The following is a 12,074-nucleotide window of genomic DNA, read 5'->3' as shown; positions in this document are numbered from 1 at the left end:
TGGAGAAGCGCAGAGAAGCTACAGCCAAGGAAATGCTGCTGGGTTTGTGAAATGAGCCGTGTGTGTCCTGGGCTGCAAGTGGGGTGCTGAGACCTTAGGAAAGGGGGAGACACTGAGTGGTGTGAGGTGGATCCTTCTGCTCTCAGCAGTGGCTTCTCAGGGTGCCATGGGAATGTGATCCCCCTTCATCTCAGGAAGGTGCAAGCCCAGGGCAGCTGGGAACAAGAGCGAGGGACAGAGCAGCTCCCCTCCCTCTGCACTGAGCCACAGGCAATGCCCTCCCCTATCAGGAATTCCCTTGTTGTCCCAAAGAGGGCTCCAGGTATGGAGCTGAATGATGATATCCTGGGAAAAGAAAAGCAGTGCAGAGTGTGCTTTGTGAGAAATGGATTTGATGTTGCTTCAGACATATCTCACATCTCCCCTAACTTGTCACTATATTCTTCTTCATGTTCAGTGCTTCACATGCAGAGGCAGCAGATGTCCAACAGCAGCTCCACCACGCAGTTCCTCCTTCTGGCATTCGCAGACACACAGGAGCTGCAGCTCTTGCACTTCTGGCTCTTCCTGGGCATCTACCTGGCTGGTCTCCTGGGCAATGGCCTCATCATCACCACCATCACCTGTGACCGCCACCTCCACACTCCCATGTACTTCTTCCTCCTCAACCTCTCTGTTTTTGACCTCGGATCCTTCTCCACCATTGTCCCCAAATCCATGGCAAATTCTCTATCAAACACCAGGACCATCTCCTACACAGGATGTGCTTCTCAATTATTTCTCTTTCTGTTTTTCATTGCAGCAGAGTATTCTCTTCTCACCATCATGTCCTACGACCGCTACGTTGCCATCTGCAAACCCCTGCACTATGGGACCCTCCTGGGCAGAAGAGCTTGTGTCCACATGGCAGCAGCTGCCTGGGGCGCTGCGTTTCTCACTGCTCTGCTGCACACGGCCAATACATTTTCTCTGCCCCTCTGCCAGGGGAATGCTGTGGACCAGTTCTTCTGTGAAATCCCTCAGATCCTCAAGCTCTCCTGCTCACACTCTTACATCAGGGAAGTTGGACTTCTTGGCGTTAGTGCCTTTGTGGCTTTTGGCTGTTTTGTTTTCATTGTGGTGTCCTACGTGCAGATCTTCAGGGCTGTGCTGAGGATCCCCTCTGAGCAGGGACGGCACAAAGCCTTTTCCACGTGCCTCCCTCACCTGGCTGTGGTCTCCCTGTTTGTCAGCAATGGAATATTTGCCTACCTGAAGCCCCCCTCCATCTCCTCTCCATCTCTGGACCTTGTGGTGTCAGTTCTGTACTCAGTGGTGCCTCCAGCACTGAACCCCCTCATCTACAGCCTGAGGAACCAGCAGCTCAAGGATGCAGTGTGGAAACTGATATCTGGATGTGTCTCTGAAGCAATAAATTACTTGTCATGCTCTGCATAACCATTTTCATAGAACTCATGGCACACCCAGATTGGCTTCTGTATATTTTGTTGCTGGTGGTTTTTTTATTTTATCATGATGTCCTTTCTCTTTCATTGTTTACTGTTGTTGTCTGTCTGAGCTCTGCCAATGAGGAGCTGTGCTCCATGTCTGTTTAAACCAAGTAAAGCACCTGCAGTGTCTGGTTTGTTTTTCCTGCAGCCTGAGTAAATGTGGAGCTGTGCTCTGTGTGTGTTTCAACAAAGTAAAGGGATATTCAATGACTTTTGTTTCCTGATATCTTTTGTCCAAGGCCTTTCAGGAGGTGCAGAGACAGTTCCTGTGTGCACAGATGACGGGGAAAAAAGAGTCTCGATATGGCAGCACTGCCAGACAGCAGCACTTGATCTTGCTGTTCTCTTTCCACTTCCACCCTCTCATCCTCACCCCTCTCCTTGCTGTAAGGTCTGAGGGCTCTGAGGTTTTGGCAGGCTGCAGAGCACTTGCCCGTCTCCAGGGTGTCCAGACTGGCCTGGCTGCCAGTCCAGGTACCCTCTCTGTGCAGCTCACAAGGCCACTTTTAAGACCCAACCGTCTAAGTTTGGGCCCTTCTCTCTCCTGACCCAATTTTTCCATTAATGTTCTATGACCTGACTCTCCTATCACCCTTCTGTGACCCGACTTATCGAAGACCCAACTCTTCAATAATTCCACTCACCTATGACTCTACTCTGACCTGACTCTTGTGTGATCCAACTCTTCTATCATTCTTCTCTCAGCCTGCTCTTCTATAATCGAACTTTTCTCTGACCCTTCATTGATCCAACTCTTCTATGACCCTACGATCATTCTAAGACACTGCTCTTCCATGATCCTATTCGTCTATGACTCACTCGACTCTTCTGTGATCTTTCTGTGACCTGACACGTCTATCACCTAACAGTACTATGACCCAGCTCTTCTATGATCCTATTCTTCTATGACCCAAGGCTTCTATGGCCCTTTTGTGACCGGAATCTTCTATGACACTACGGGTTGATGACCTCATTTTTCTATCTCTCTTCTGTCATGTGATATTTTTATGACCTCCCCTTCTATTAGCCAACTCTTCTCTAACATTTCTATACACCGAGTGTTCTTCAATCCCTCTATATCCCAGCCCTTTTGTGACCCCACTCTTCTATGACTTTTTGTTCCTTCTGTGACCTGACTCTACTATGACCTAACTCTTCTATGACCTGACTGATCTCTGAGCCTTCTATAACCTGACCCTCATATTACCTGACTCACCTATGACCCTTCTAAGACCCAATTCCTCTACTACCCGACTCTTCTACAACCTTTCTTTGACCCAAATCTTCTATTACTTTTCTGTGCCCAAAATATTCTGTAGTTTGAGTCTCTTTCGATCCTTCTATGAAACTGCCATGAAATGATTTTTCTATGCCCCAGTTCTTTTATGCCCTAGGTCTTCTATGACCCCACTGCTCTATGACCTGACCTTTCTATGGGATCTTATAGTCAATGAGCCAACCGGCTGCCTTCTGCTGGCCTGTCACAGACACTGCCAGATGTGAGCTTCAAAGCACAAATCCCAGCCATGAGTCAAGATCTGACCTATCAGCTTTAGAAATCAGTGACCCCACAGTCTCTTTCCCAACCATGTTCCTGTTGTTGGCCTGTCCCCTGCAGAGGCAGAAGTGACCTCACAGCCCCCTTCACAGCCATTGCCTTCCTACTGGATTATGAGTTCTTGAGACACACCTGGCCATGTGATACCTTGTCCACCCAAGGGAACGGCAGGAAGATGCACTAGAGGAGGTTTAGATTGCATATCCAGAGAAAAGCCCCTTCACGCTCAGGATATTCTATGTTCTATGACTCTATTTTTCCTACAAACAAACCAACACTTATTTCCAAACAGCCTCAGCCATCGCCTGAGACAACACACTTGTCGACTAAACGCAGTCATGGAAAAGGATCGCTGGTGTCATTTCATCATAATTTGATCCCATCAGAATTTAAGAAACTTGTAGGACTTGTGAAAAGGACCTAACAGTCCCCGTCCCATTTTCCTCTCCTACTCCTACTCCTTGGTTTGGCTGAACTGAAGAAGCAGTCTGGCATGCGGGCTGTTCCTCAGCAGCCTGGTTCTTCGGCTTGGTTGTGCCAGGGGAACAGAAAGGGCTTTTCTCTGTGAGGGTCCTTAGGAGACTGTTCTCTTTTGGGGAGGTGGATGGTTCTGAATCCATGTGCCCTTGCTGAGGACGGGCAGGGCTCTTCTCCTTGGAAGACTCAGTGACCCCAGACTGGGAGGAGACTCTTGTGAGTTTCTTCTCGAGATTGGGAATCTGTAAAGGAAAAGAAAAGTCATTTCCTCAGGGCATGGAAGAGGCCAGCAGAGACCCTGGATAGGAAAGGTGTCCCAGACTGCTCAGAGACAGAGGCTGTTCTGGTGAACATCCAGCCCGCTCACTGGCTCAAGAGCGATCCCCATCCAGGCAAAACAGAGGCAGAAGCCCTCTCTGCTGGACAAAGAAACCAAACACAGCAAGAGGAATGCTGTGGTAGCTTTGCTCTTACAACATAAGGAGAAATATTCTCTAAGCTCTCCAGGCCAAGGTTGCCCTGCAGTGTTCATGCACAGAGATGGTGGCAGAAGTCCAAGGAGAAGTAAAACTCTCTGGCACAGGAATGCCAGCACCCAGCACTGAAGCAGCACGTGCCAGACAAAGCCTTCCCAAAGAAAATGTGAGAGCAAACACATATTTCCTGACTTTTTGTTTCCTAACGCCTGTCTCAGGATGTGGTTTATCCCATGCATTGAATGGGAAGATCAAAGCAACTCCAAACTACACCTCAACCAACCCTCTGTGAACAGCTCTGCAGTGACAGGAGGATTCCTGTCTCGAAAAGGGGCTTCATTCTCCTCCGCTCACAGTTATTTCACCACTCATCCTCTCCCACAGCATCCGTGCCTCTCGCATGTTGGTGTCTGCTCGATGCTGCAACAGCTTCGCTGGGTGTTCGGGAAACTCCTGTGCTGCTCAGGATCCGGGCTGGGAGGGAGCAAGCCCTGCCCTGAGGATTTGCTTCCCAGGCCTCACTGCTGAGCTCTGCAATTCCTCCATTCAGGCACCCAAATGCATTTCCAGGCCACAATCCAACACCTATCAACTTAAAAATGAGGCTCTTAAAACGAGCATGTAGACACAAAATAATTGAAAATTTAATCCTTCAGAGTGTATCTGTGCATCCTAAAAAGTCTATGGGTCAAAAAAAAAAAAAAAAATAGAACTCTAGAACTGAGAATTTCAGACCAAAGGGTGAGACTTTGGGCACTGAAGGGATGGGTGCAGTGCTGCAAATGAGTCTTTTGATCCTGCAGTGGAAGGGAACCCCCTGGTTCCTCTGTGGCTCCAAGGAATGAAGCTCTGATCCTGAACGGAAACCTTTGGTATCTCCACTGGAGGCTCTGAGGTGTAAAAGATGGGGTTGGATCCTTTCCATGAGAGTCTGGAGCTTCAAAAGGAGGGTTTGGGTCCTACAAGTGGTGTTTTGAAACAGAAACTGAGACTTTGAGCCCTGACATCAGGATTTGTGCCCTGAAACGATGTCGTGGTAGTGAACAGGAAAGCTTTGCTCCCTGAAAATGGCACTCGACAGTCTCAAAATGAGGGTTTTGAGCCGTCACGATTGTGGACTTGATTCTAAAATGAGGCTTTGTTCCCTGAAAAAAAGGCTTTCTGAGCTAAAAATGGGAGTTATGGACCGAAAAGTGGGGTTCTGGCCCCAAAACAGGGCTTGGGGCAGCCTCTGGCAGGAGGCACTGGGGCAGCACAGAGGCTCTGGACCCTCAGTCAGACAAACACAGAACCATTAAGGCTGGAAAAGCCTCTGGACTCCCCCACCCTATTCCTGAGCACGGAATGGCCCGAAGCGTCAAATCTGCAAAATAGATGCCCCTGCCACTTATTTGTCCATGGTCCTTCCTCCATGGATTTCTCTGGACTTGCAGGGACACTTCCAGAGGTTGGGGAAAAAGATTCCAAGCACAGCAGCAACATCATAGAGCACCAACGCTTGGTCTTTCAAGAGTTCCTCTCTTGGCACCTCCGTGACCTCCTTCCCACCCCTTGTGCAGGTGGAAGATCTGAGTGCTCTGAGCTTGGTCACTCTCCTGCGCTGTGGCCGTGCTGGGATCACAGGCAGGGACAGGCAATGGGCACCTCTGTGAAAGGGCTGATGGCCATGGGGTTGCTCTGAAGGCCTGTGGGACTGAGAGTGCCTCACGGTCACTTCACTTGGAGAACAACGTCCCCTGGAAACTGCCTGAGTGCAGCACTGGGCTGTGCTGCCTTGGACTGAGGTCTCTGTGTCCATTCCTTGTGGTGTGGAGCATCTCAGCTGAGTGCAGAGCAGGGTGAGCAACCACAGCTCTGGGAGTGGCAGCAGGAGAACAGAGACACTGTGACTGCTGCTGTGCAGAGCCGCTGTGTGAGCACGGGGAGGGCTCTGTCTCTGGGCACCCTGTGTGTGAGATGGGGCACAAGGTGTCCCAGTTCAGACCCTGCGATCTGGCAGAAAATCATGGGCAATGGGTCCTTCCTCATGTTAATGAGGAAGTGGAATCAGGTAAAGAAAAGAAGTCCTGAAGACTGAAATAAAAAGATGGATTTAATAAATACAATAAAACCTCACACTATTCCTATCAGTAACACTTACAGTAACACTCACAGTAACACTCATGCTGCTGCAAGGTCTTGTTTTAGTACCAGCAGTGATTGTAGAATCACAGAATCACATCATGGAATCATGGAATTATTTCGGTGGGAAGGGTCCTTTGAGATCAGCCTGATCCAAGCCCCTTGCCATGGGCAGTGACACCTTCAACTGGATCAGGTTTCTTATAACCTCATCCAACCTGGACTTGAACTTCTCAGTATTAAAATTAATACTAATTTATATACAATATGAAGGCATTTGGCTCAGTTATATAATGCGCACTATTAGCAATTGTCCCCTGGATGCTCTGGGAAAGTTGAAACAGGGAAATCATCCCAGATAAGTCCCACACACTGATCATTTCCATGTCTGGCTGCACATCCCAACCATGAGGAGGGACTTTTGTTACATGGAAACCTCTGTCCTCCTCCTTTGCTCACTGATACCCAACTCCACTACCACTATTAATAAAAATGGAACCACTCTAATACTGACATTTCTTGCACACCAGTCCCTCAGCTCTGGCCACTGCTGTTCTCTCAGCCAAGACCTTTCTCACACATCACGGGCTCATGGCCTTGGCTCATCAAACACTGAGAACATCCATGGATTGGGTTCCCCCATGCTGCCTTGGGGCCTTGCTCAGTGTTTCAGCCTGAAGGTTTTCTCTCAACCCCAGCTCTCTCAGCCTCTACTTGCCCAGGAGCAAGTGCCCTTCTGGCCTTGGCAGTACTTGCTCCAGACTGGACAGGTTATTCTTTCCTGGTAGCCCCGTGCTGGACACAGCAGCCCTGATGCTGGGACTTTTTCCAGGGGCACAGAGTGACAGGGTGACAGAGGGTGGATTTAAGGTTTAGAGAAGATTTGCATTAGACATTAGGCACAAATTGTTCACAAAGAAGGTGGTGGGGCAGTGGCCCAGGTTTCCCAGAGAAGCTGTGGATGCCCCCTGCCTGGAGGTGTTCAAGGCCAGGCTGGATGGGGCCTTGAGCAGCCTGGTGCAATGGGAGGGGTCCCTGCCTATGGCAAAGGGGGTGGGACTGGATGGGCTTTAAGGACCCTTCAACTCAAACCATTCAATGAGTCTGAAAAGTATTGAAATACAATGTTTAAACTAAAACATATTTTTCTTAAGTGCACTTTGAAATCTTCCTTTTTAACCTCAACGGGAAATAACTCCAAGGAGCTGTACAAGACTTGAAGACCTGAAGAAAACTTGAGTAAAAGAAAGAGCTCGTTAAGATTTCTTTATTTTAATGAGACCCAGAGTGGATTTGCTGATGAGTCCTTGAACCTTAGGTGCTGAGAGGAGACTGAAGAAACATCTCAAGAAGTTAAAAGCAGAACTCAGAGTATCTTGAAGTATTAATTGGTCTCAGTGAGTATTGTTCCTGACAAAGCCTCCCCAGGGACTCGTTAGGGCTGATAATTGGAGGCCATGATTGCAGACAGGCAAAGGTGCTGTGCAGGTTGCTGCGATGCTGAGAAAAGCCTGGGCTTGCTTGAGGAAATAGAAAGGCCAAGCCCTGACCCCCAGGCCCTGTGAAGGCAGATCCGGCTTTGACTACAATGACATTGGTGTCACAGAATCACAGAATCACAGAATCACAGAATCACAAGGTTGGAAACGACCCATTGGATCATCGAGTCCAACCATTCCTAACACTCCCTAAACCATGTCCCTAAGCAATTGATCCACCCGTTCCTTAAACACCTCCAGGGAAGGCGACTCGACCACCTCCCTGGGCAGCCTGTTCCAGTGCCCAATGACTCTTACTGTGAAGAATTTTTTTCTGATATCCAACCTGAACCTCCCCTGACGGAGCTTCAGGCCATTCCCTCTTGTCCTGTCCCCTGTCACTAGGGAGAAGAGCCCAGCTCCCTCCACTCCACAACCTCCTTTTAGGTAGTTGTAGAGAGTAATAAGGTCTCCCCTCAGCCTCCTCTTCTCCAGGCTAAACAATCCCAGCTCTCTCAGCCGCTCCTCGTAAGACTTGTTCTCCAGCCCCTTCACCAGCTTTGTTGCTCTTCTCTGGACACGCTCCAGAGCCTCAACATCCTTCTTGTGGTGAGTGGCCCAGAACTGAACACAGTACTTGAGGTGCGGTCTCACCAGTACTGAGTACAGAGGGAGAACAACCTCCCTGGACCTGCTGGTGACCCCATTTCTGATACAAGCCAAGATTCCATTGGCCTTCTTGGCCACCTGGGCACACTGCTGGCTCATGTTCAGTCGGCTGTCAACCATTACCCCCAGGTCATTCTCTTCCGTGCAGCTCTCCAGCCATTCTTCCCCCAGTCTGTAGCGCTGCATAGGGTTGTTGTGCCCCAAGTGCAGGACCCGGCATTTGGCCTTGTTAAACTTCATCGCATTGGTCTCAGCCCAGCAGTCCAGCCTGTTCAGATCCCTTTGCAGAGCCTCCCTACCCTCCAGCAGGTCGACACTTCCTCCCAGCTTATTGTCATCTGCAAACTTGCTGAGGGTGCACTCAATGCCTTCATCCAGGTCATTGATAAAGACATTGAACAGAGCTGGACCCAGTACTGAGCCCTGAGGAACTCCACTTGTGACTGACCACCAGCTGGAGTTGACTCCATTGACCACCACTCTCTGGGCCATCCAACCAGTTTTCAACCCAGGAGAGTGTACGCCTGTCCAGGCCAGAGGCTGACAGTTTCTGAAGCAGAATGCTGTGAGAAACTGTGTCAAAGGCTTTACTGAAGTCCAAGAAGACTCCATCCACAGCCTTTCCCCCATCCAGCAGTCGAGTCATTTTGTCATAGAAGGTGATCAGGTTAGTTTGGCAAGATCTGCCTTTTGTAAACCCATGTTGACTGGGCCTGATCACCCGGTTCTCTTGCATGTGCTTCATGATAGCACTCAAGATCACCTGTTCCATGACTTTCCCTGGCACTGAGGTGAGACTGACAGGCCTGGAGTTCCCCAGATCCTCTCTGCAACCCTTCTTGTATATGGGCACAACATCAGCCAGCCTCCAGTCTTGTGGAACTTCCCCAGTCAGCCAGGACCTCTGGAAGATGACGGATAGGGGTTTGGAAAGGACATCCGCCAGCTCCTTCAATACTCTTGGGTGGATCCCATCCGGCCCCATAGACTTGTGGGTGTCTAGCTGGGCAAGCAAGTCTCTAACCGCCTCCTCTTGGATCACGGGAGCCTCAATCTGCCCCTCTAACTCTTGGATTTGTAAACAGAAGAAACAACTTTCTTTGCTATTAAAGACTGAGGCGAAGAAGGCATTAAGTACCTCAGCCTTATCCTCATCCCCTGTCACTGTTATTCCTTCTGCATCCAATAGAGACTGGATATTCTCCCTCGTCCTCCTTTTCCTGTTATTGTACTTGTAGAAAGACTTTTTGTTGTCTTTCACAGACTTAGCGAGTTTTATTTCTAGTTGGGCCTTGGCCCTCCTGATTTTTTCCCTGCACGATCTCACTTCATCCCTGTAGTCCACCCAAGATGCCTGTCCTTTCCTCCAAAGCCCATAGAGCTTCTTCTTATAATTGACGCATCTTGAGATCTCCCTGCTCCACCAAGCTGGCTTTTCCCCCCGCCGGCTCCTTTTCCAGAACACAGGGATGGTTTGCTCTTGAGCTGCTAGGATTTCATTTTTCAAGAGCGCCCAACCCTCATGGGCTCCCTTGTCCTGAAGGACTGTTTCCCACGGGACTTTGCTAATCAACCTTCTGAACAGGCCAAAGTCTGCCCTCTGGAAGTTTAATGTGACTGTTTCGCTAACCCCCTTCTTTATCCCACCTAGAACTGAAAACCCTATCATCTCATGATCGCTTAATCCCAGGCGTCCTCCAACCGTCAAATCCCCCACAAGACCTTCCCTATTCACAAACAGCAGGTCTAGGAAGGCACCCTCCCTTGTTGGTTCGCTAACCAGTTGTGCAAGGAAGTTGTCTTCCATGCACTCCAGGAACCTCCTAGACTGTTTCCTTTCTGCTGTATTGTACTCCCAGCAGACATCCGGAAAGTTAAAGTCTCCCACAAGGACAAGAGGCAGAGATTTAGAGACTGTCCCCAGCTGTTTGTAGAAGAGCTCATCAGCTGCTTCTTCTTGGCTGGGTGGTCTGTAACCGACCCCTATCACAAAGTCCCCCTTCTTGTGGTCTCCTCTGATTTTAACCCATAGGCACTCGATCCCATCCTCACCAAAATCCAGTTCAAGAGTATCAAAGCACTCTTTAACATAGAGGGCTACCGCGCCTCCTTTCCTACCCTTCCTGTCCCGCCTGAAGAGTTTATATCCCAACATAGCTGTAGTCCAGTTATGTGAGTCATCCCACCACGTTTCTGTGATGGCAATGACATCGTAGTCACCTTGCCCTACAACAGCTTCCAGCTCATCCTTCTTATTGCCTATGCTGCGTGCATTTGTGTAAATGCACTTCAGCTGGGCTGATGAACCTTCAGCCCTCGTAAAGGGAAGAGAGTTTATTCTCGATTGACTGGTCCTTGGAATAACTAATTCCACAGACCCAGTTTCATCCTTACTGTCCCCACTTGTACTCGCCCTCACTTGCCCTGTTATGGTGTACTGGTGGTCCTCTCCAGCACACCATTTCTCAGCTGCCGGTTTCCCACTTCCAGGCTCATTCCCAACTAGCCTGGTCTCCTCCCCTTCCCCCTTCACATCTGGTTTAAAGCTCTATTTAAGAGCCTAACTAGATTTTTAGAGATAACTTTAGTCCCCCTTCGAGACAAGTATGACCCATCCCTAGTAAGAAAACCTGGGGGTGGGTGGGTCACCCCATGATCAAAGAAGCCAAAGCCTCTCTCCTCACACCAGGCTCGGAGCCAGGCATTAATCATCTGTATTTTCCTGACCTCCTGTTCCATATTCCTTAGTATTGGGATAGAGCTAAACACCACTTGTGCTCCAGAGCCCTCCATCATCTTCCCTAAAGCCCTGAAGTCTCTTTTGATGGCTTTCAGCTTTCTGCGCTGTAAGTCATCATTACCTGTTTGAAATACTAGCAGGGGATAGTAATCTGTTTCCTTCACCAAGGAAGGGAGTTAATGTGTCATAACATTCTCACTTGACTGTATCGAATTTGGTGCATTTATTCCATATAATTCCAAATAGAGGCTTGCAGAGTTATGTGAGATGCCAAGGCTCTCACACAGATCCATGGAGTTGCAGAAGAGTTGGATGATAGAAGGGTAGGGTCATAAAAGGGCTGTGTCACAGAAGAACACTTAGTGTGAGAATTCTTCATTGTGAGAATTGTCAGGCCATAGAAGAGTCAGTTCATAGAGGAGTAAGAGGAGAGTTCCGTTTGAGATGGTTCATAGAAGTGTTTGGTCACAGGGGTCTCATAGCCTGGTTGGATCATAGAAGTCTGATAGCAGAGCTGGGTCACAGAAGTCTCATGTTATAGAAGACTGAGGTCATAAAAGGGTCATAGAATTTTTGGGTCATGGAGAAGTTGGGTCATTGAAGTATGAAATTTTATTAGGGTTTTCCAAGGTTTTTTGGTCATAGAAAGTTCATAGAATGTTTAATTCGAGAAAAGTTGGTTCAGAGATAAGTTGGGTCATAGACAAATCTTAGAACCCATAGAGGAGTCATAGAAGAATTGTGTCATGGAAGGGATATAGAAGAGTCAGGGAACAGAAAAGTCATAGCAAGACGTGTCAGGGGATATAAGAGTTTGGTCATAGAATATTTAGGCCATAGAAAAGTCAGATAGAGAAGGGTCAGAGAAGAGTTAAGTCATAGATGCCTTGGATCACAGAAGACTCAGGTTTTAGAAGAGTTGAGACATAGAGAAGTAATTGAGTGAGGTGATAGAAGAGTCGGCTCATAGAATAGTTTGGTTTGGAAGGTACATGGTAGTGTTGGGTCATAGAAAGTTTACATCATAAAAGTGCCGGGTCATAGAAAAGGCAGCTTATATAAGAT

General features: G+C 48.6%; 1 protein-coding gene across 1 annotated transcript; it reads left to right on the top strand.

Annotated features, from left to right (window-relative positions):
• The first annotated feature begins 477 nt into the window (after nt 1-477).
• LOC128850790 (olfactory receptor 14A16-like) lies at nt 478-1,437 on the top strand. Its single transcript, XM_054055805.1, has one exon. The coding sequence runs from the start codon at nt 481-483 to the stop codon at nt 1,435-1,437; it is 957 nt and encodes a 318-aa protein (XP_053911780.1). The 5' UTR covers nt 478-480.
• Nucleotides 1,438-12,074: the final 10,637 nt, after the last annotated feature.

Source organism: Cuculus canorus, unplaced genomic scaffold (assembly GCF_017976375.1).
Source record: "Cuculus canorus isolate bCucCan1 unplaced genomic scaffold, bCucCan1.pri scaffold_73_arrow_ctg1, whole genome shotgun sequence".
NCBI classification, from domain to species: domain Eukaryota; kingdom Metazoa; phylum Chordata; class Aves; order Cuculiformes; family Cuculidae; genus Cuculus; species Cuculus canorus.
The sequence above is the reverse complement of the archived record's forward strand: the minus strand, read 5'-3'. Positions and strand labels throughout refer to the sequence as shown.

What these genes read in the sequence shown, in the direction of transcription:
- LOC128850790 (XM_054055805.1), top strand. Translation starts at nt 481, where the DNA reads ATGTCCAACAGCAGCTCCACCACGCAGTTCCTCCTTCTGGCATTCGCA.